Below are 25,730 nucleotides of genomic sequence, written 5' to 3' on the forward strand. Positions count from 1 at the left end.
ACGGATGGGTTAGATGACGAAAGCATAGCTTACAGATAGGTGTCTTGATGTTTGAAGTGGCCAACAGATAGACATGTTATATGATCAAATGCATCTCTTGGAGATGGGGGTATCCTACAGTTAGTTGGCATCTTTTGGGATAAGAAAGATAGACAATCGTCGTGTAATAAAGATGCACATATTAGCCAATTAGGCATCACATGACATCTCTTGGAGATTCAGGTGTTACATTAACCGGGGCACGTCTCTAAAGAGATCAGATCTCTTAGAGGTGGGTGAGTTAGATGATTAAAGGGATCGATTGGTGTGATAGGGGGCATGTCTTTAAGAGATGGGTGTATTAGACAGCAACGGCGTCTCTGTAAGAGGCGGCGTGTTAGAAGATGAGAACATTCCATAGGAGGGGTATGGTAGATGATATAAGGAATGCTTATGAGATGGGTGTGTAGGTTTATAATTTTCATGCTTCCTCCTTCCTTTACTTCTGCACATAATCTTGCACTATATGTATTGATTAGACTTTTAATCTTACATAATGTTTTGCTGTTGCAGTTCTCGGAATGTACGCACTTCAAACATGCAGTGGCTGCTGTTACTTCCTTTGTATGTAAACCCCCCTGACGCACTAGTTGGGCTCAGTAGCCCTATAGAAACACTAAGGGCCTGATTCTGATGCGAGTTGGAAAGCTTTCCCACCTAGGGCCTTATTCTGATGCGGTTAGGAAAGACTCCTAATGGCATTTGCTCCTTCCAAATCGGATCGGGAACGAGCCAGGGCCCAATTATGTTGTGGTTAGGAACATATGCTCCCATTGAAGTCAATGGGAGTCCAACCAAATCTTATTGGGAAGCATCCGGATGCATTGTACTCCATCGGTCGGACTGTCCCGATCCGAGTGGGTTGGAAACCATTTCCAACCTGATTCAGTCGGGAAGCATTTCCAACCCGCATCATAATCAGCCCATTAATAGGATACAAATGAAAAACCTGTGGAATGGGCTGTGACAAACCCTCCTTGACATCTGTCAGAGTTGGGTGTGTAAGACAATATAGGGCATCACTCAGAGCTGGAGCTGTTGGCAAGCATGGGCCTCATTTTAAGAGATGGGTAGCTTAGACGGCGAGCGTATTTCTTAGGAATGGGTGTGTTAGATGTGAATGCGTTAGACTGTGGGGAAATGTTTTCAAAATTATGTGTTAAGTTGATCAAAAGGCACACTTGTACAAATGGGTGTATTAGAAGATTGAAAGCATCTCTTTAGGAGATGGATGTGTCATAGGACGATGCATGTCTTTAAGATTTGAACATTTTATATATCAAGGGCATTTCTTAGAGAGGGGTGTGTTGGTTGATCAAAGAAGTCTCTAGGAGTTGTATGTTAGACAGTAAGGTTATCTCCTGGAGATTCGCATTAGATAGCCAAAATATGTCTTTAATAAATGGATGTGTTAGATGATGAGGGTACCCCTAGTAAATGGATGTGTTAAGTGATTTATGGGCTTCCTTTAAGTGATGTTTGTGCCATATGACCTGTGCATCTCTTTAAGAGATGGATGTGTCACACAACGAGGGTGTCTCCTAAATATGGGCATGTCGGATAATCAAAGGATTGCTAGGAGATGAGTATGTTAGATGACAAGGATATGATTGTCTGGGAGATGGGTGTATTAGATGGTCAAAACATCCCTTTGAAAATGGCTATCTTTGATGATGAGGGCATCTCTTAGAGATGGGTGTGTTAGACTGGAAGGGCATTTCTTGAGGATGGCTGTGTTAGAAGATCGAAGGGATCTCTTTAAGACATGGCTGTGTTAGTTACCGAGAGCATCTCTTGGAGTTGAGTGTCTTAAATGATCGAAGGGAACTTTAAGGAGACGCATGAATGAATGAATATGAGTCTTATAAAGCGCGAACTTAGCCCAGGGGCATGCAGTGTTTAATTTGAGCCCCTGGTGGGGGATCCATGTTAAAATATCGATATCAAAAATATCGATGAAAAAAATATCGATAACAAAAATATCGCCTCCCTATACTTAAAAAGGAAACTACAGTAATATTGACTCAAAAATATCGATGTAAAAAATACAGATTAAAAAATATCGACTTTAAAAATAACATCACTTAAATTAATTAAATATTATTATTATTAACAAATTAAATACATTTTAATATATATTTTAACTAATTATAACAAATAAACTGAATTTAATTAATATAAACACAAAAAAGTGTACATATACATATATTTACTTAAATACATTTTATTAAATATCTTTAATTTATCAACTTTAATAATTATATAAAAATAAAAACATATAAATAATTAAAAATAAATCAAAATATTTAATATATGTTATATTTAATTAACATATTAAACTATAAACAACAATAATACATACATTTAATAACAAAATAAAAACATTAATAGTTCAAACATTAGATGGCGGGAGGGTAAAAATTACTATTCCCACTCCAGTGAGTGCAACAGAAAGGAAAACGCTGGATAGCGTAGGGGTAAAATTTACTATTCCCACTCCAGTGAGTGCAACAGTAGGGAAAGCGCTGGATAGCGTAGGGGTAACATTTACTTTTCCCACTCCAGAGAGTGCAACAGTAGGGAAAGCGCTGGATAGCGTAGGGGTAAAAATTACTATTCCCACTCCAGTGAGTGCAACAGTAGGAAAAGCGCTGGATAGCGTAGGGGTAAAAATTACTATTCCCACTCCAGAGAGTGCAACAGTAGGGAAAACACTGGCTAGCGTAGGGGTAAAAAATACTATTCCCACTTCAGTGAGTGCAACAGTAGGGAAAGCGCTGGATAGCGTAGGGGTAAAAATTACCATTCCCACTCCAGTGAGTGCAACAGTAGGGAAAGCGCTGGATAGCGTAGGGGTAAAAATTACTATTCCCACTCCAATGAGTGCAACAGTAGGGAAAGTGCTGGATAGCTTAGGGGTAAAATTTACTATTCCCACTCCAGTGAGTGCAACAGTAGGGAAAGCGCTGGATAGCGTAGGGGTAACATTTACTTTTCCCACTCCAGTGAGTGCAACAGTAAGGAAAGCGTTGGATAGCGGAGGGGTAAAATTCACTATTGCCACTCCAGTGAGTGCAACACTAGAGAAAGCGCTGGATAGCGTAGGGGTAAAAATTACTATTACCACTCCAATGAGGGCAACAGTAGGGAAAGTGCAGGGTAGCGGAGGGGTAAAAATTACTATTCCCACTCTAGTGAGTGCAACAGTAGAGAAAGCGCAGGATCCCTAAACAATAAAAAAAAAAATATCAACATTTTCAATAAATGTCATTTCTAATTTTAACATATTTAATATATAAATATATCATTATTAACAAAGATAAAAAAATAATTATTTAGCACTATAATATCCACAACAAATACCTAAAATTAATTACACAATTACATTTAATATTTACTAATTAAATAATGAAAAATTATTTTTATTAATTCATTAAACAATTATTAATTACCAGCTTTCACACCATTTACACGTATAAACACCACAACACACACCTAAAATTAATTACACAATTACAAATAATAATTACCAATTAATTATTAAAAATTATTTTTTTATGATTTATTAATTAAACAATTTATTACTTTGCGCTACTGGCGGACCACCATGAGGGTAATACCCAACACAAGTTCTGCCATGAGCACCGAGTTGTTGGTTCAGTGGTTGAGGGAGTTGTGCTCAGAAGGGGTAAGGCTTCGGCAGGTTGGGGATGCTGGAGTGGGTGGGTTTTGGGGAGGGGGATGTTTGACTGTTTACTAAGACCAATTGCATTGCAAATGTACACATCATTCAGATATTCCTTGAGGGGGATAGTATTTGCAACTTACGACCATGGTAGTGGGCGGGATCAGGATCCGGGTAGGATACTTGTATGTGCTGGTATGTGTGGTATAGCATCATTTGTGTACACCAGGTTCTAGAACTGGCAGCGGTAACTGTCTAAACGTCCTCACTTGGAATATTCGTGGGTTTTCTCGCCCACAGAAAATTAGGCAGGTATTTGCCAGTCTTACTAGATGGAATATTGATATAGCATTCCTGCAGGAATCGCACTTAGCACCGCACACTCACGCTACATTGGGGTCGAGGTGGGCAGGTACTTCATACAGAGCCTCATACTCGTCTTATTCCCGGGGGGTGCTTATACTGATTAGGAAGGGGGTCAATTTTGAGGAGGAGCATTTGACACAGGACCCAGCTGGCAGATATGTGCTAGTGACGGGCACGCTAAGAGGCCAACGCATAACACTCCTAAACGTGTACGGCCCGAATATTGACGCGCCGGAATTCTATCGTGACATTTGGGGACACCTGCAGAAACATGCTTGCACGCACATTTTATGCGGGGGGGACTGGAATGTGACACTACTGGACGGACTGGATCGCTCCTCACAATCAGTGGAACAACACAAGCAGTCGAGACTAATGGTGGGTCACATGATGGAGGATCTAGCGTTGGCAGACATCTGGAGACTAAAACACACTGACGACCCAGGTGCTACACACATCACAGCATCCCACAATAGTTGGTCCAGACTGGACTACTGGTTGGGCTCCAAGGATGTTGCTCTGTGGGCGCGTAAGATACAGGTGCTGCCACGCACGCTATCGGATCACAACCCGGTTCACTTACAATTGGACATACCTCATTACACACCCCCCCCATTCCAATGGCGTTTCAACTCCCAGGCCCTCACGGACCCAATATATGTAGACACCCTGACTAAGGCAATAAAAGACTACTTTGCTAATAATTCTCAATCTACTGAAGACTTTTGTCTCCTCTGGGAAGCCTTTAAGGCCACGATAAGGGGAGTCTGCATTAGCACTACCATAGGAGTACTCAAAGACATACGGTGCCAAATTCGCCGCTGCGAAAGCCAGATGAGGGACTTAGAATTGCACTATGAACAAATGCAGGACGTATTGTTGTTACCCAAGCTGCGCGACTTACACACAGAACATGCCGATTTTTTAACGGCAGAAATCAAATACCTAGATCGCAAACACGAGGCCAGGGCTTTTGGGGAAGGGGGTAGACCAGGGAAAGTACTGGCGAGGAAAATATGTGAGGGACGAGGACACTCAACGATACTCCGAGTTAAGTCAGGGGAGGGGATTTTACAAACACATCCAGCAGACATAGTCGAATGTTTTGTAGACTCCTACAGCACACTATACCAATCCCAACCAACAGCTACTACTGAGGAAACATATGACTACTTACATGAGGTGGCGATTGGCTGGCTGTCGGATGCCCATAGGGAATATCTGGCTCGACCGATCACGGTCGAGGAGGTCACTGAGGTGATCGCCTCGCTCCCCAATGGAAAGGCCCCAGGCCCTGACGGGTACACGTCCGAATTTTATAAAAAATTTGTGGACATCATCGCCCCCTATTTGGTGGAGATGTATGGTAATTCCTTTGAGGGATCATTGCTCCCCCCCACTCTGCGGGAGGCAATGATCATAGCACTCCTTAAACCATCCAAAGATCCGGAAAATTGCGACTCCTATAGACCCCTTTCCCTAATAAACGTAGATTCGAAAATACTCGCAAAGTTACTGGCCGTTAGGCTGTCCCCACTGATGACTCGACTGGTACTCCCGGATCAGGCGGGGTTCGTGCCCACTAGATCCACCTCGCATAATACCAGAACCCTGTTCGCGCTGGCACACTATCTGAAGCCCTCGGTTAAGGCGGTAGCTGTCATGCTCGACGCTGCGAAAGCGTTCGATTCGATCGAATGGCGTTACATGCTGACTGTCCTCAATAGGATGGGGTTCCCTAAAAGGTTCGTCCAGTGGATTTCCTTGCTGTATACTAAACCATGTGCAAGAGTCCGAATCAATGGCTATGTTTCAGCTCCATTTGACATTGGGCGGGGCACAAGGCAGGGTTGCCCCCTGTCACCCCTGCTCTTCGCGCTGGCGTTAGAACCACTGGCGTGCATAGTACGTCAAAATTACAAGGAGTCGGCACTGCAATTTGTGTCTAGGCCACTGCACATATCACTCTACGCAGACGATATGTTATTATATGTTCGCGATCCAGAGACACATCTGAACCCGCTGCTTAGAGAGTACATCCGGTTTGGGGGTCACTCTGGTTTAGCAATAAACTGGTCCAAATCCTCACTCATACCTCTCACCGATGCCACTACCCCCTTTGCAATGGATTATCCACTAGAGTGGCAGCAGGACCCAATTCGATACCTAGGGGTCATGTTCCACAGGAATCCAGACGAAGTCATGCGAGCAAACTATGGGGTGGTACTCTCCAAACTGGACGATAAGGTCCGTCGTTGGATACACTTACCCTTATCAATAGCTGATCGTATAGCGATAGTTAAAATGAACATCTTGCCCAAGATATTATATCTCTTTAACAACATACCTATTACGCCTACGAGAGAGGTCTTTAAACGCATAAAGTCACTAGTACTAACCTTGATATGGGCGGGTAAACAGGCTCGAATTGACCTGCAAACACTGACGCTCCCGATATCGAAAGGTGGATTCGGGGTCCCAGACTTTCTCCTATATTACCTTTGTGCCCAGGCACAGTACGCAGCATATTGGTACCATGAGGTCCCCTATATTACTCACGTGGCCATTGAGGAAGGGGATGCCCATCCCGTTCCCCTGTCGGCGATATTATCACACACCAGACCTCCACTCCACAAACAGGACATCAACACTGTAGACACCACAATCAAAGCTTGGAACAAACTAGGACAATTGGCTCACAAAGCCCCATTGTATGCACCGGACATGCCATTGCAGCACCATCAGGCTTTGTCAGTCACTAACGAAAAAGTGGGGATGTCTCTGCTGACAAGAGCTGGAATCGACAGGATGGGTGACGTGTATCAGGGTGGCACATTTATAGACATCGACAACTTGCATTATATCCGGAACCAGTCTTCTATGTTCCGATTCACGTACTACAGGTTGAAAAGGGCATTGAGGGAACACTACCCATCGTTCCCAGCGGAACCGGAAACTCTAGCGCCCTTACAGATGCTGATTACTACTAGGGATCTATCTCACTTGGTGTCCAGGTTGTATAATGCTGCGCAAACAGAAATAGCAGGTCACACACTGAAAGCTAAGGAGAGATGGGATGCGCAGTTTGATACTCCCCTGACAGATGAGGAATGGTACAGCACATGCGCACTGACACAGATATTGACACCCAATGGGAATCTGAGAATTATACATTTTAAGATCCTCCACCAAGCCTACTACACACCGGTGAAAATGCGTAAATATGGGCTACAAGAGGACGACAAATGTAAGCGCTGTGGTAGTGAGGGTGCGGACTTTGTACATCTGGCATGGAAGTGTGCGAGGGTAGCGGATTACTGGGTGGAGGTCACAGCCGCACTGTCGGCCATATTGGGAGATGAGGTGCGGTGCACGCCACAGATCTGCCTGCTGGGTATTGTACCTCAATTCAGAGCACTAAAACGCAAATTCTGTGCAATCGCACTACTGCTAGCAAAAAGGCAGGTGGCGCAATGCTGGCACAGCTGTAGAGTACCGACTACAAAAGTGTGGCTGCATGACATGTCCATCTGCCGGTATAAACTACAAACTTACGAGGAAGACTTACCTGTAAAATCGAAGCCGAAGGACATGTGGGGCTTTTTAACAGACTATCTGAATTCCTTGCAGGAACATGAGGAGGACTAGCTGATACACTGGAATGACTGGAGTGTGGATGACTGATGCATGCATTGGAGATGACTGAGGGCGGCACTGGGGAAATACCGGGATGCTGCTCCACTCACTGCATAGGTTGTATTCGAGAGCACTGTAAGGTCTACAGTTGGGGAATGTTATAGTTCTGTTTATAAAATTACAAAATGTAAGACTCATACCGATTGACTGCTAAGAGTTCTACGTAGGGCGAATGAGACGGATCTGCCTACCGTATCTGCACAGTTATTCATGTATTACATATGCTATATTGGACGAACATAGTATCATGGCGAGCCGGCCTCAGGGTTGTAGGCTCAAGCAGTGTAACTTGCTTTATGTTAATAAAGGTCTTACAAAAAAAAAAAAAAAAAAAAAAACAATTTATTACTTACCAGCTTTCACACCATTTACACATATATACCACAACACACACCTAAAATGAATTACACAATTACAATTAATAATTACTCAATAATTAGTAGAAATTAATTTTAAACTATTTAATAATTAATCAATAAAAAATTAATAACTTACAACCCTTCACACCATTTACATTTATAAACACCACAACACACACCTAAAATAAATTAAACAATTAACATACTTAATTATTAATTAACTAATTGAAATTAATTAACAACTAATTATTAAACTACAATTAATTAATTAACACATTAATTAATTTTACATAATTAAATTACTTCCCACCCTATTCCCCTATAAACCCACAACTCGCTACGGAACTAATAACGCAAAATTAAACTTAAAATAAATTAATAAGTAGAAAAATTCTAAAAACTAAAAACAAATGACAAACAATTCTTATTAAAAACACTAAAATACATAACATTATTAAAACATCGATATTTTAGTAAACTATATTTTTGTAAACGATATTTATTACAACAATATTTTTGTAATCGATATTACTTACCTGTCAGTGGATATTCGTGTCATCTATATTTTTGTCGTTGATATTTCTTCCAAACGATATTTCTGCGGCGATATTTTTGATCCACGATATTTCCCTGTGGATATTCCTGCTCTGCACCCTGGTGGGGGCCACAAGCACTCATATTTGGGGACCTGCACTTATTTTATTTCATCTGACCTTTCCTAAGAGAAAGAAGGGAAAACGCACAAAGGAGTAAGAAGAGTGAAGAAAAAGACAGAAAAAAATGTCTCATAAGAAGGTAGCAGGAACTTGTAGGAGCGAGATAATGGGACAGGGAGTGTGTAGTAGTGAATTAAAGAGGCATGATGTGGATTGGAGACTGTGCAGCCTTATATTTGGCGCTCCAACATTTAATCACGCCAGCCACGGCTTCTGAGCAGAGCTTTTGGCACTGAAAATAATTATTTTACAAATTAAACACAGATGTATGAATGAGATAGTAAGGGCACCTCTTAGAGTTAGGTGTGTTAGGTGATAGAAGTGTTCGCTAGATGGGTGTGTTAAATGGTTGAAGGCATCCTTTTAGTGGATCAATGTGTTAGACGAGTGGGATGCCTTAGATGTTCAAAAGGAGAAAGGTGTGCTTAGATAACAAATGCCTCTCTTGCAGATGGTTGTTAGAAGGCCAAAGGCATCCCTTTAAGAGCAGGATGTGTTAGACTGTGAAGTCAACTTAAAGATAAGTGGGTTAAATGATGGAAGGGATCTCTTTAAGAGATTAGATGTGTAAAACGACGAGGGTATCTCATATAAATTAGTGAATTAAATTATCAAAGAGATCGCTAGAAGAGTGGTGTGTTAGACAGCAAGTAGTACTCTTAGAGGCGGGTGTATTAGATTATTGAGGGCATGTCCAGGAGATGACTGTGTCAGACCGACAAGAGATCTCTGAGAGAAGGATGTCTTAGATGATCAAAGTGGTCTCTAGGAGACGTGTGTTTTAGATGGTGAGTACACCTCTAAAGATGGGTGCGTCAGGCGGTGAGTACACCTCTAAAGATGGGTGCGTCAGGTGGTGAGTACACCTCCAAAGATGGGTGCGTCAGGCGGTGAGTACATCATCTCTAGAGATTGGTGTGTTAGCTAAACAAAGAGATCGCTCAGAGATGGATGTGTTAGATGATCGAAGGGATCACAAGGAGATGTGCCATCAGATGGCGAGGGTGTTACTGAGAGTTAGGTGTGATAGATGATTGAAGGGTTTGCTAGATGGATATGTTAGAGATTGGTGTGTTGGATAATCCGAAGGTTTGCTCTGATGGGTGTGTTAGACAGCAAGTTAAAATTGGGGGTGGGGTCGCACACTACTCACACACCAGCGGTATCGCCCCTAAGGACTATGGTAAATGTAGTTAAGTGTTCCGCGATGCATCTTCTTTCGATTCTCTGCTATCTTCGCTGTCTTCGCCATCCCTGGACACGTGTTTCGGGGTATCACCCCATGTCAGCAAGGATAGGCCGTGTTCTGGGGTTGCCGGTGGCTGCCAAATATCTGCCAGGTTTAGTACCACTCAGGTGCGTAGGTGCGGGGTCCCATGCTCGTCAGCCAACTGCTCGAGGGAGCTTTAACATTACAATTGGGGGTGTGGTCGCACACTACTCACACACCAGCGGTATCGCCCCTAAGGACTATGGTAAATGTAGTTACGTGTTCCGCGATGCATCTTCTTTCGATTCTCTGCTGTCTTCGCCATCCCTAGACACGTGTTTCGGGGTATCACCCCTCGTCAGCAGGGATAGGCCGTGTTCTGGGGTTGCCGGTGGCTGCCAAATATCTGCCAGGTTTAGTACCACTCAGGCGCGTAGGTGCGGGGTCCCAGGCTCGTCAGCCAACTGCTCGAGGGAGCTTTAACATTACAATTGGTGGTGGGGTCGCACACTACTCACACACCAGCGGTAACGCCCCTAAGGACTATGGTAAATGTAGTTACGTGTTCCGTGATGCATCTTCTTTCGATTCTCTGCTATCTTCGCTGTCTTCGCCATCCCTGGACACGTGTTTTGGGGTATCACCCCTCGTCAGCAGGGATAGGCCGTGTTCTGGGGTTGCCGGTGGCTGCCAAATATCTGCCAGGTTTAGTACCACTCAGGCGCGTAGGTGCGGGGTCCCAGGCTCGTCAGCCAACTGCTCGAGGGAGCTTTAACATTACAATTGGGGTGGGGTCGCACACTACTCACACACCAGCGGTATCGCCCCTAAGGACTATGGTAAATGTAGTTACGTGTTCCGCGATGCATCTACTTTCGATTCTCTGCTATCTTCGCTGTCTTCGCCATCCCTGGACACGTGTTTCGGGGTATCACCCCTCGTCAGCAGGGATAGGCCGTGTTCTGGGGTTGCCGGTGGCTGCCAAATATCTGCCAGGTTTAGTACCACTCAGGCGCGTAGGTGCGGGGTCCCAGGCTCGTCACCCAACTGCTCGAGGGAGCTTTAACATTACAATTGGGGTTGGGGTCGCACACTACTCACACACCAGCGGTATCGCCCCTAAGGACTATGGTAAATGTAGTTACGTGTTCCGCGATGCATCTTCTTTCGATTCTCTGCTGTCTTCGCCATCCCTAGACACGTGTTTCGGGGTATCACCCCTCGTCAGCAGGGATAGGCCGTGTTCTGGGGTTGCCGGTGGCTGCCAAATATCTGCCAGGTTTAGTACCACTCAGGCGCGTAGGTGCGGGGTCCCAGGCTCGTCAGCCAACTGCTCGAGGGAGCTTTAACATTACAATTGGGGGTGGGGTCGCACACTACTCACACACCAGCGGTATCGCCCCTAAGGACTATGGTAAATGTAGTTACGTGTTCCGCGATGCATCTTCTTTCGATTCTCTGCTGTCTTCGCCATCCCTGGACACGTGTTTCGGGGTATCACCCCTCGTCAGCAGGGATAGGCCGTGTTCTGGGGTTGCCGGTGGCTGCCAAATATCTGCCAGGTTTAGTACCACTCAGGCGCGTAGGTGCGGGGTCCCAGGCTCGTCAGCCAACTGCTCGAGGGACGGAATGTTGCACAATGGCAAAACATTCACCCCCAGTCACAGATCTGGGTTTAATCCATCGTTATTTTGCTCACCAAGCCACCCCAGTTCAGACATGGCCATATGCAAATCAGTCTTGACCCTGTGCCCAATGGGAACAGTCCAGCCCGAACTGCCAAGCCAGGTCCTTCCTGGACTGGAAACAAGCATCCAAGGACCGGTTTCGGGTCCCTTGCTCACTTTGCCACTGGATTCAGGATAGCCTGGCTGATGAGGGATATGAACCCTAAACCGGTCCCAGGATGCTTGTTTCCTGTCCAGGGAAGACATGGCTTGGCAGTTTGGCGCTGGACTGTTCCCATGAGGCACAGGGTCAGACTGATTTTCATATGGCCATGTCTGAACTGGGGTGGCTTGGTGAGCAAAATAATGATGGATTAAACCCAGATCTGTGACTGGGGGTGAATGTTTTGCCATTGTGCAACATTCGGTCCATTATCTTGTGTGTTTTGCTGTTCACCCTATGTGGGAAGGGTATGCCCAGACGTGGGTCCCATGCTCACTAAGCCACTGGAGTCAAGCTACCTTGGCTGAAGACGGCTGATAGCCAGAAACCGTTCCTAGGATGCTTGATTCCGGTCCAGGGAAGACATGGCTTGGCAGTTCGGGCTGGACTGTTCCCATGAGGCACAGGGTCAAGACTGATTTGCATATGGCCATGTCTGAACTGGGGTGGCTTGGTGAGCAAAATAACGATGGATTAAACCCAGATCCATGACTGGGGGTGAATGTTTTGCCATTGTGCAACATTCCGTCCATTATCTTTTGTGTTTTGCCAACAGAACACCTAACCATCTCACTCCTACAAGTGTGACAATTCAGACTATTTCAGGCCACACAAAGCAGTAATAATGGGGTGAGAGGCTGGTGTTATTGATTTTCAATGCCTGCACATCTCAGACACGCCACCAATTGGTGGACTGTCAATAGGGCAGGTGCTGGCAATTAAGTGACGAGAAAGCAAAAGACACACAGATGATGGGTGGAATACAGAGCAAATCGAACATTCACCCCCAGTCAAGAGATATGTGTTAAATAGTTCTATTGCTCACCATGCCACCCCGGTTTAGACCCAGCCATCTGCAAATCAGTCTTGACCCTGTGCCTCATGGGAACAGTCGAGCCCGAACTGCCAAGCCAGGTCTTCCCTGGACCAGAAACAAGCATCCTGGGACCGGTTTTGGGGCATCACCTCTCATCAGCCAGGATAGCCTTACTCCAGTTGCATGGAGAGCATGGGACCCATGGGGAGCAAAATGTGATGGATTTAGCCCACATCTCTGTACTGGGGTGAATGTATGACATTGTTCTGCATTCTGTCCATCAATTGTTCTTTTTGTATTTGTCACCCTGAGTGGGACGGATATGCCCAGACATGGGTCCCGTGCTCTCCATGCCACTGAAGTAAGGCTATCCTAGCTGAACTGGTCCTAGAATGCTTGTTTCCAGTTCAGGGAGGACCTGGCCGTTCAGGCTGGACTGTTCCCATTGGGCACAGGGTCAAGACTGATTTGCATATGGCCGGGTTCAAACTGGGATGGCATGGGAGCAAAAAAACGATGGATATAGGACCAGATCTCTGTACTGGGGTGAATGTATGACATTGTTCTACATTTTGACCATCAATTGTTCGTTATGCCAATTAAGTGACAGCAATGCTCTCCAGCTGAACTCTTAAAAAGTCTCATGTCACGGTGATCACCAATTTAAGGGAGCAATTGGATGACCATTCTGCCAAATGTTTATGACCTATAGCTCGATATTCTAGCTGTTTTATGTTTTTTTATGTAAAAATTCAAAATCTAGTGATTTGAATTCATTAAATATCTGCAAAACGTGAAGTTTTATAGGACTAATATTTATGTGAATGAATTATTTTATCGAATTAAAGTTTTTATTTATACAATGGTTTTTATTAACTGAGCATCTATAAATAAATAATATAAAGTTAAGCAATTCACCCACCACTTTTATGTTTTCTTCACTGGACAATGTGTACAGCTGAGACTTGTGTCTGAGTGAAGGTGGTCATGGGCTGGCAATGTATACCATGTTTATGTATGTCTCTGAGAGTAGTGTCTAATGGAGGCTGGGCTTGCTAACATGTAGAATATGAGGTAGGCATGGATGTCACAGGAGGAATAGAGTAGTGTCAGGGATAGGGAGTAGGCCTACTATGGCATTGACTAGAAGGAGCAACATGGGTTTCAAAGACGTCATGGATTAGTGTCTCAGAGGTTGTAGGACGGCGGGCTTGCTAAGGCACTACTGAACCGGGATACATGCAAGTCTCAGGACCCATCGAGTGTACCTCGGGTGAGGGTTCTATAGCAGTGATTGTGCAATTAACCCTTCTTCTGCTGATTTGGCTTCACTCACTTATCTTCTCTCTTTTGCACAGGCTGGATGAGGAAGCTCACAAGCGGGAAGAGGCCGAAAACAACCTCATTATGTTCCGTAAGGTGAGCCCAGAAATTTGCTTATCTCTTGTCTCTCCCCTCCATTTTGCTTCATTTGTTAAAGTTTTAAAGAGTAAATGTATTAAAGATGAGTTAAGACACAAGTATATAATTCAATACAGTAGAAAATAATAATTCAGGTGAAATTATGACACTCTACATTTTTCAGGGAAAGAGGGGGGTATACATGGCTTAGGATACAACACGTCGGGTGTATACTTAGAAATATGTAATACAATGTATATAAAACATCCATTTTGCTTTCTTGATACCTGGTATCTCCATTTGCATCGCTCTCGTTTACACCTATCTTTCTCCCTTTACCCTTCTGTTTCCTTTCCACTGATTTCTCCTTCCACCAACACATCTTGCACTTGTAACTAACTTCCTCCTCGCACCTACTTCTCTTTCTCAACCTTAAATCTCCTGACACAACTCATTTTCTCCCTTGAACTCTCCCTCCTCCCTCACACCCTCTCTTCACACCTCTTTGCACACACATTTTTTGCACACACATTCTTTGCACACACATTCTCCCTCTATATCCTTTGCCTCTGTATAATCACTCTGTTATTGCCCCTCTCTATTTTCCACACTCTCAAGCTTGTTCCTCACACTATCTTTCCCCTCCTACCAGTCTTCTTCCCTCAAAAACTTTCTTTTACTGGAGCCTTTTCTGTATTACTTACCCCAACACTCCCCATGTTAACCCATTTCTTGTACGCATTTTCCCTTTCCTCTAGTTTTGTCCCTCCTCAGTGTTTTTTGCAGTCAGTCCTTCTAATTTTCTTCTTCTTTTGGCCCCACGTCGATGCAGGATGTGGACGATGCTACCCTATCGCGCCTGGATCTGGAGCGCAAGATTGAGTCCTTGATGGATGAGATTGAGTTTCTGAAGAAACTCCACGAAGAGGTACTTTGGGGTATTTTGAGGAACACTGAGCAGGCTGAGCGGCTTCCCTGCGACAGAGGCCTTCGGTAATGCTTCATCATATAGTCAGACAGCGGGTTTATTTACAAGGAGTGGGTACATTTGTGATCACATACATGTGCCTGCCGATAGGCACATACATGAGACGGCTAAATGCTAGCACAAATTATGGGAAAAGCCAGGACTTCAATCCCTTCCTCAATGGTCCCTTTGCAGGGTTCACAGTTGATGGAAATCCACAGGGTAATTCGAGTGCTTGTGTACTGCGTGATACTGCTCCTAGATGGTGAACTGCTTTGGAATCAGTCCTCTCTGAGCACTGACACTACTGATCCCCAAGCAAACGCTACCTGTTCTATCTCAAGTAGGGTGAGATGGATTAATGAAGTTGCGACCCCTAGTTTGCCCCTTGCTACCCGTGGCATTGCCTTTGTAACCCCTGGTCTTAGAAGTGGCAGATCACTGCCAAGAACACAGGGGTGTCTCGCATTATCAGAGTCAGGCTCTAACCTCGTTTTCTGCTCATTTTTATTACATTAATAGTGAATAATAGTTTATTATTCACTATTATTGTAATAAAAAGTGGAGCAGCAAGATGTGGACCTTCACTGGCATTCTTTGATAAAAAAAAAATGGTTTTAATGTATGTTGTTTGCATGTATGTGGGTGAGAGTGAGTTTGGATGAGAGAGCGTGTATGTGTGAGCATGTATGTTTGTATATGGGATTGTGGATGTGTGTGTCAAAATGAGTGAGTAAGTATAAGTGAGAATTGAATGAGTGCAAGTCAGTGCTAGTGATAGAATGAGTGTGAATAAGTGTCTTTAAGTGAGCTTCACACACACACTGTTGGCACTGGAATACAGGAGGCAATACTTGCATATGGGATGCCTCGACAAAATGCTACTGCTGGCACTCTGTAGGTACATTTTGGCATGGAGCACCCATGAAAAAATGCCACGCTGGCCTCCTGGAGGAAATTCTTGGTATAATTGGCACCTGTGGCAAATTGGTGGTGATGACACATTGGAGGACATTTTTGGCATATGAGAAGACAACTATGGTAAGGTCATGGGGTCATCCATGATAAAATGTGGTCCATTACATATAAGACATAACCTTTGACATAAGGGACTACAATAGTGCAAGAGAAGCAGTATTAGGAAAACTCTAACACTGGTACATTGTATGTAATCTAAAAGGGGCCACCATGGTAAAATGCTGGTCCTAGAAATTGAGGTAATTTGTTTGATAAGGGGGCACCCATAGGACATTTCAAAAACATAATTGGGTAAACTCCTCTGGATTGTCAGATTTCAGTAGCTTGTGCACACCATGAAAGGACTGAAATATTTAGTGAGTGTTTTTTTTTTTAGCATCCATGGCTTTTTAGCAAATTTATGTCTATTAAAAATGTCTATTAAAATGCGCTAGTAGAGCCCATTTAAAACAATATTCTCTGGGAAGAGAAACCCCCCACCCTTTTTTCTCTCCTAGAAGAATATATAATATTAATTATTCAATTATGTAACTTTAGCAATGTTAATTATTGCAATGTCATCAGAGTTAAGGTTATGTGACATCACTACTTGGGACGATGCAGGGTAAAGGTCATATGATGTTACTTCCTGTGACATCATTAAGGTCACAGGGTGTATAATGTCACTTCTGCTACCTTTTGCATTTTGTTGAATCAATGTCCATGAATTATTTCCCAGACAACTGAGTGCGCTGAGATGCCTTAATAATGGCAGAACGGGTGCTATAGAAACGGAAAAATATGCATGTTGGTGTAACTTAGCGACTAGGGCCACAGGTTTGGAACCATCTGGAGGAATGCCAAGTATGTGTGTGTGCATGTGTTTGTATTTTATATAGCGCACTTCTACCCAGAGGTCTCGTAGCGCTGTATTCATAACGCTGTGGAACCCATCCTGGCTTTCCTGTGAAATGGTACAAAAGGGGGTGGTGATGGACGGAGCATCTGAACCAATCAAACACTCACACCCAGTCAAAAGATCTGGGTTTAATCTTTAGCCCACTCTGCCACCCCAGTTCAGACATGGCTATATGCAAATCAGTCTGACTCTGTGCCTAACAGTCCAGCCCGAACGACCAAGCCATGCCTTCCCTGGAACGGAAACAAGCTTCCGAGGGCCGGTTTCTGGCATTACAGCCGTCTTCAGCCCGGCTTGCTTGAATCCAGTGGCAAAGTGAGCAAGGGACTCACGTCTGAGCATACCCTGCCACACTTTTGTATCGCTTTGTTCGCCCTAAGTGTGGCAGGGTATGCTCAGACGTGAGTCTCTTGTTCACTTGGCCACTGGATTCAAGATAGCCTGGCTGATGAGGATTATGAATCCGAAACCGGTCCCAGGATGCTTGTTTCCGGTCCAGGGAAGACATGGCTTGGCAGTTCGGGCTGGACTGTTCCCACGAGGCACAGGGTCAGACTGATTTGCATATAGCCATGTCTGAACTGGGGTGGCTGAGTGAACTAAAGAATGGTGATGGATTAAACCCAGATCAGTTGACTGGGAGTGAGTGTTTGATTTGTTCAAACGCTCCGTCCATCATCCCCTTTTGTATCGCTTTTCCTGTGAAATGTCCACTCCTGGGCACCCCCAAGGTGAAGCCAGGCATCCAAGCACTGCTGGGGCCGTTGTGGAGATTAAGCGCTGGGATGCTCATGGGTAACTGAGCGCGTTATAAATTTCGTATAAATAAATAAATAAATAAATAAGCAAGCTATTGCCCAGAGTCAAAGAGTTGTAAAAAGTTCAATCGGGTCGGGGACAATCGATATTTGCCCGGCGGTATTGCCTCTGTGACCCTCTAGTTATCAAATCAAATGAAGAGGCAGGCGCTGGAGACTGGAAAGCAGGAAACAAGGTTTTTTTATTCTCTCCGGAGGAGAACACAACGAAACGGACAGAAGGTATCGTTCTGAGGTGCTCTAACTGTATTCCTGAGGCCTGGCCTCTTATACACACATTTATGACTTTATTGTAGATTACACATACATGTTAAAGCTTTGATGTACGGAAAAGACATTCTCGGAACTCCCCTTTGGGCCCGTTCCCATACACATTTACAGTTGAAGTCCCCACCCTAGTCACAACAGGTGATGAGCATCGCGCAGCTGGATAATCCGCCGATTCACGGAATGTGGGGGGGTTTGATCGGGTCTCATGGGGTGGGGGCTTTGATCAACCCGGGGATTCTTTGATGGGGGAAGCTTTCTATTGTACGGGGAGGGGCAAGGATGGTATCGGCAGAGCTGGGTGTCGGCTTGGGAACGGGGAGGACAAAACGGGCACACGGGGAAAAAGGGGGTTTGCATCTAAGGGCCGGAGATCATGAAAGGAAAGCAGGGAGGTGTCGCGCTGGGAACAGGATGAGGGCCTGGGGCAGAGCAGCGCCGAAGAGGGGTTTATGACTCAAGGCAGGTGCAAGCAGGGGGTGGTCAGCGTGCAGGCTTAGCGAAGGCAAAGGGCTATGTCAGGGGCCAGCGGCATGCAAAAGGGTTTGTTCTGATCGGGGCATCTTAAAATGGCGGGCGCGCACGACAAAAGTGTGGCATCAGGGGAAGAGGCAAGATGGCGCAGATAATGTTCACCAAAACGTACTAATTTTCAACAGTCCTCCCTTTAACATATTCAAGACATCTTGCTGGTTCATTTTCTACTCGGGTCGATTGTGGTGGGCATGAGAAGGAAAACGGTAGGAACCCTAGATGAAAAAATTGTAAACAATACATTTTGAGATTTCTAGTTTTTAGGAGGTGGGCCTATTTGATAAACTTTGATAAACTTGTTCAGCAGGAAAGTCATAGGAATGTAATACAAAAAACGGTTCTGTAGCGAGCAGCAAGTACATATCATAACGTGAACTGGCAGGTTATTACATATTTCAGATTCGGATTGGAGCAGGATCAATACAATGGCGGCTGGGAGAGAAATGAGGCATAGCAAAAACGGTGATTGTGGATGTCAAATGTTCGAAGTTTTACGAGTTCTCATTGTTCTTTGTGGTCTTTCGTTGGCGCTGTTGAGCACCGGCGGTGGAGCTACGAGTCCAGCTCTGTTCTAAGTTCTGCGTTGCAGGGCACGACCCTTTCCTCGCGTTTTCTGGCCGGGAAGGTCCTTTTCGCCCTGTGTCCTTTGAGGTGATAGTCAGAAAGTTCAGATGGAAGAAGAGCGTACAAAACAGTCCATAGGGTAGGTCAGAGGGAAAGGGGGATGGAGCAAGGCCAAATTAGGAACAAACTAGGGGAACGAGAGACTTCAAATAGGCGAGCATGTGACCGAATTCAGAGAGCGGGGACTTGTCGACAGGCACTGGACGTCGAGCAGGGGCATCAGGTCGACCCTTTCTTTTCATGCTGTCGAAAACAGTGCCTCGTCCTGCAGCTCTTTTCTGTCGTGGTCTCGCCTTGGCTAATGTCGCAGGTGTTCCTTAGTCTGCAGTCAGGCCTCGTGCTCCCACATCCGGTCCTTCTCTCCTCCAACAGCAGTACCCTTAAACAAGTTTGAAAAGATAGTCTTTAGAAAATTTGCAAATGAAGATAATCAAAAAGTCTATTTCTCTCCCAGCTCCAGGCAAAGAATGAAAATGCCCGTTATAATAGTGTTCACGACTGACATATGAATGACCGGTGACGGGCTTGTTGGATTTACTATGACTTTCCTTTACAATTATTTACTACACAGGTATTTTGCTGAGAGGCGAACATGGCTAAAACATTTCCTTTCTATAGATGCATCCTGCTTTTAAACTACTACGGGGTTCATTTCGGTGATTTCTTTACCTTGGGCTAATCTGTTAACCTTGTAAAACATCATTCTGGATCCTACGTAACCTTTTACAGCCCGATTACTTAATCAGGAAGGACAGGGGTTTTATGGGAAACAACCAGGGACATATACAGGGGAGGTAACGGGGGTGATCATTTTTTCGGCTTGGGTATTGCGACAATTCGGGGAGGGGAGGGTCGCGTATTCTGAGGTCCTTGTTTTATACTATAGGAGCCGTTGACATGTAGTTCCCTTATTTCGAGCCAGATTAGGGAACCTCTGCCGTCTTACCTGTCCTTTTTCTTACGGCCCAACCTTGGCTCATTGACTTCTAGCGGAAAAGGAGAGGTAATGACGCGGTCTCAGGGTGATTGTATTAAAGACTAGTTTTTGTGCAAATACTGACGGTATTTGAAGCCAATTAGGTGGTGTGCTAGGGGTGGCAATCTGCCAATTTCGGGGTTAATCACTCGGAAGAGTGGGAGCGCAAAAATAGAGGGAGAGAGAGAGAGAGAGAGAGAGAGAGAGAGAGAGAGAGAGAGAGAGAGAGAGAGAGAGAGAGAGAGCGTAACGGCAGGCTAAATAGTACACGTGCAACAGAGAGGGTGGCAGTGTATTCAAGAAAGGCTATTTAGTGCATTACACAGTAAAGGGCATTCACGGGTCTGGGTTAGAATCTTGTAATCATGCAGTTTGAGCATTAGACAGGGTAGAGGGGACGTGCCTTGAGAAAAAAGGAAAGAAGAAAGGAGGTACCATTTTGTCGCACTTTCTCGCATTCTCGGTCCTTCGACCAGTTGGGTCAACGTCTCAGTCACACACACACATTCCCTCACAGTTTCGCATCATACGTGACATGGGTTCATTCGTCCGGTCTGGTTTAAGGGTGATCACTTTTTATCAGGTTGTGCTAATTTTTCGGGTTTGTTCGATACGTGAGTAGTTTGCAGGCGTGCTTAGACACCACCCTGCGGCGCTAGTCCGTTTCGTGTATTTAGACATGGCAAGGTCTCAGATCTTCGCCACACCTTGGCTGTAATCTCTGATGTAACCTGCAGAGGGAGGAAAAAAGGGGGGGGGTGGGGGAGACAGCATTCGCGCGCATTCAAATACATGGATTCATAAGTCCTTTACTTACCTCTTACTCGTCTTTCCTCCTTGGGGCAGGGTCCCCGGGGATAGGGTTTCTGGAGTCGAGGGGGGTAGTGTGTCCATATAGGTCGTGTGCGGGGAAACGTAAAAAGGAAACCAGAGGTGCCTAGTGCGAGGTATCTAGTCAGAGGATGTAATTTACTATCGGGATCCTTAAACCTCTTTCAACGCTGTGGCGTTCTAAGGTTCTTCGGTTCTTGGGTCAGCTCCGTTCCCTGATACTTTGGAACGTTGTACTTTATAACATTTACATTATTTTATTTCACCCTCCTTTTACATTCCCTCATTTACACCGTTCGTTTTACCCATCCTTGGAAGTCAAGGTCTTCCTCTACGCGAGAGTCCATGGGTCAGTCGCGTACTTTGAAGGCGGAGTGTCGTGTTGTCGATCCGATCCGTCCTCCAGGGCTGGGCAACCATCTTCTTTTAACCTTAAAGAGAGAGCAGAGTAGGGTGCACGGAAAAGAACTTTCCCACCGATCCCACATTTTTAAAATAAAGCATGCAATACCCGTCCATAGTTTCAAAAACTTTATTTTTCAAAATCATTTCAGCATGTGGACTATGAGGGTGCGGTCGTATTTGGCCGGTCGTGGCAATGGCTAAAGTGCGTACAGTGGGGGGTGTCGTTTGCGGCAATAAAAACATCGGAAAGTTTTACTCATTCATTTGTAAGAAACTAAAACGTCTATTAATTGGCTGGGGGTTCGGGGGCATTTATTTTCATAATTTAGAAGCATAATCATAATAGCTGTAATCAGATTTCCTATATGCATACCGTACGTGTGTGTCGTAAATGAGGTTTACATCAGTTATAAAAAATATAATACATTGTACATTTGTAATCAACATTTGTAATGGGGATTCTTTCATACTGTTCGTCGAGTGAGTTCTCCTTGCCTTTTCTAGCCAAGTGTACAAAGGATCACAAAAAATCTCAGAACATCAAGTTTATATTAGTGCGAAGGAACACCACGAGGCGTTCGTAAGTTCCGATTGATACCGGCGCCATTTTGGGCGGGGCCGGCTCAGTCCGGAAGCAGCATCAGGGGAAATGTTTCCCATTACTGGCAGTTTGGACCAGAGTCCTTTTCGGCAGTTCTAGAATTCATGCTAACGGAAGGTGTGGCAATGTCATGTTTGTTTCGTTGGCGATCAAGGCAGCCGTCCCTTACCGGAATCCTGCGAGGGCCGAAGGTTCCGCCGGGGACCTTTGTAGGATCTTCAAGGCTGCGGAGATGCTGTCGGAGATGGGGGCTCGTGCTCCAGGGGGCAAATGTTCGAGTTATATTGCTGGACAAAGTTACTCTAGTGGCCGGGGCCCGCCTTCCAGCGGATCCAGACGCCATTTTGAGGCCCTACAGGGGCCACTCTCGTCGAGTTTGCAAGAGTGGAAGAGACCCTTCGGAGTGAAAGGAAAAGAGCTCTGTTTTGTGAAAGCGGGACGTTCAGCTGGGGTGCGGCTGTGATGCCCTCACCTGGGGGGGCGCGAGGGAGACTCGTCCGCATCGTCTCCTTCTCCCGGTGCACTCCATGCCGCTCCTTTTCATCGCCCCGCATGAAGGCCTCTCCACATCCGGTGTTCCCCAAGTCCTGTGCTCGGTGCTGTGGGAGTATGGCCACCATTGCACGTTCGGTGCTGCGCAAGTACTGGGGCGCCACCATGGTGTGTTCGGTGCTGTGGAAGTATTGGCACCATCGCCTGACTGGGGGTGTTCGGCGTCGGGCCAGGGGCTGGGAAACCTCCTACCGGTGGAGGTGGGAGAGGCTCGTCCGCGTCGCCTCTCCCTCCCAGCCCAACTTGGACAAATTGTTGTGGAGGTACGTGCAGGGCATCCCGCCGTCCAGGACTGCTGCGTCTGTGACGGAAGAGAAAAGGAAGAGGTGCCTCGTTCTTCTCCGGACATGTGGCGGGACCACTTTAGTCTTTCCAGGCCCGTTGCGGCCGGCCAAGGAGACATGTGGCGGGACTACCTGCAAATGCCCAGGCTGCGGGCTCCTGCCTCTCCTCCGGCTCCCCCATACGTTAAGATTTCCTGACCAAGAGTTGGCGGCCGGGCTCGCCTTATATGGGTTGCCGTTGGTTGGGCGTAGCCGTAACCCTGCCCTACTTTGGAAGGTTCCAGAATGGGGGGGGGGCGAATGTTCTGTTTGACTTTCATTTTCTACAGTTTTACCGTTATTATTCCTTGTTTGTTGTGTTAAATTAAAAGTTCAAGTTCATTAATGGTCTACGGATTTTGTTTTACCATTTCTTTCTTTCCAGGTTGCTTTTTATGCTAAGTTTCTGCTAACAGGGGTTGAGTAACACGGAAACACGTGTAGAGGGATGACGCAGATTTGTACATTACATACACACAAACTCAGACGGGGGACAGTACAAATACGACATACAAAGACTCAAGACGAATATAAAACAGTTATTGGTCATAATTATCCCTTTCTGTCTGTGAATTTGAAACGAGGCTGGGTTCCCGTCTTGACGTTGCCCGACCTAGGAGAACTTGAGCATGCCGCTGAGATTTTCCTGGCGAAATCTGTGCCATCGGGCATAATCAAACGTGGTGGTTCTGCCTGGTCTGTCTATGTAAGTCGGGTTCTTCTTTGTCTCGCGCTTTTTCTCGTACTGCCGGTCTGTCGTTCCTGTCGGCCCTTTGCCTTTACTCACGCTCAGTAGAGTCGGGCATTGGGCTTTCCAGTGTCCGACATACCTACAAAAAGCGCATTGGTTTGACCCTAAGTCTGGTCGTCCTTTGCATAGTGTCGGGGGATAAGTCGTGGGTAGCGGTGTCCTGGGGTTGTCCTGTCGATATATTTCTCTACTTTGTTTGTCCTCGTCTTTTCTCTGTCGTTGCATGGCCTTTCTGCGCCACATACCGAGACTGTCGAGCATAATTGGCGTTGTCTTATTATTTCGAAGGGCTATTTCTAACGTTTCTATTTTATCAAGGTCAAAGGATCCTGCCAGTGGCCACTGTTTGTCTTGGCTATCTTCGGTATACCTGTGCCATAATTTATTATAAGCTATGGTGACTAACCCATAGTTTATGAACATGTCCTTATTAGGGGTGCCTTCTAGTGGAGCTATATGGTCCACCTCTAACACCCGGTCCGGGCTAAACAGGCTATTTATCAGTGGGGAGAAGACAGACATGACGGCTCGTAACGAGGGACTAAAAAGTCAGCACTGCCTATCTTATCACTAGGTGCAAAGACTAGACAGAATATTTCTATTCTACGTTGTTTGCAGGCAGTGAATACCTCATGGATCAAAAAAAACCAAAAGACCAACAAATAACAATGGGGAGAATGAGTAGGTCCGCAAAGATCTGCGTTACCTACCCTTTTCACTATCTGCAAAAAGGGTGGTCACTTCCCTGTTTGCAGACAGGGAATCTCCAGGAAACAATATTTTTGCGAACAACAGTTCAGTTTCAAGCAATTATTGAGTGGGGGAGAAAGAAAACAAGCACGGCTGCTACCCTTACCTATCCTCCACTGCTTGCAAAGAGAGAGAGCCTGTTGTTTCTCCGTTTGCAGACAGTGAATCTCCAAATAAAAAAAATAAAAATAAAACGAGCAATACTAGTATTTTGAACAATCAAGCAATCAAACAAATTTTCCGCAACTTGTCGTGATTACACGACCTTACCCGGACCATGTGGACAGTTTCTTGTCTTCCGAATCCAGCGCCCGATCGTCCTCTTTTTCTCGTATTTCTCACGGCACTCCTGATGGTTCCCAGTCAGGACCGTAGATCACTCGAGAGAGGTCTGTTCGGAACTAGTGAAGTTCGGATGATCGGCTGCCAGACGAGGGTCTATTGGGCAAGAGCTCTCCCGATCGTTGCAGTCGTTCACTCTGTCGTCGGGACCTCTCCCACTGGATCCACGAGTCGCTGATGGGCCCCACGCTTGGGACGCCAATTGTAAAAAGTTCAATCGGGTCGGGGACAATCGATATTTGCCCGGCGGTATTGCCTCTGTGACCCTCTAGTTATCAAATCAAATGAAGAGGCAGGCGCTGGAGACTGGAAAGCAGGAAACAAGGTTTTTTTATTCTCTCCGGAGGAGAACACAACAAAACGGACAGAAGGTATCGTTCTGAGGTGCTCTAACTGTATTCCTGAGGCCTGGCCTCTTATACACACATTTATGACTTTATTGTAGATTACACATACATGTTAAAGCTTTGATGTACGGAAAAGACATTCTCGGAACTCCCCTTTGGGCCCGTTCCCATACACATTTACAGTTGAAGTCCCCACCCTAGTCACAACAGGTGATGAGCATCGCGCAGCTGGATAATCCGCCGATTCACGGAATGTGGGGGGGTTTGATCGGGTCTCATGGGGTGGGGGCTTTGATCAACCCGGGGATTCTTTGATGGGGGAAGCTTTCTATTGTACGGGGAGGGGCAAGGATGGTATCGGCAGAGCTGGGTGTCGGCTTGGGAACGGGGAGGACAAAACGGGCACACGGGGAAAAAGGGGGTTTGCATCTAAGGGCCGGAGATCATGAAAGGAAAGCAGGGAGGTGTCGCGCTGGGAACAGGATGAGGGCCTGGGGCAGAGCAGCGCCGAAGAGGGGTTTATGACTCAAGGCAGGTGCAAGCAGGGGGTGGTCAGCGTGCAGGCTTAGCGAAGGCAAAGGGCTATG

General features: G+C 45.7%; 1 protein-coding gene across 2 annotated transcripts in view; it reads left to right on the plus strand.

Moving 5' to 3' along the window:
- LOC144827978 (peripherin-like) overlaps positions 1-25,730 on the plus strand; it is a 71,601-nt gene that overhangs the window by 9,419 nt on the left and 36,452 nt on the right. For both annotated transcript variants that reach the window (XM_078686129.1, XM_078686132.1), the window contains exons 2-3: positions 14,137-14,197; positions 15,012-15,107. In XM_078686129.1, coding sequence (XP_078542255.1) covers positions 14,137-14,197; positions 15,012-15,107 — 157 coding nt within the window. The remainder of the gene's footprint in view (positions 1-14,136; positions 14,198-15,011; positions 15,108-25,730) is intronic.

Source organism: Lissotriton helveticus, chromosome 1_1 (genome assembly GCF_964261635.1).
Source record: "Lissotriton helveticus chromosome 1_1, aLisHel1.1, whole genome shotgun sequence".
NCBI classification, from domain to species: Eukaryota; Metazoa; Chordata; class Amphibia; order Caudata; family Salamandridae; genus Lissotriton; species Lissotriton helveticus.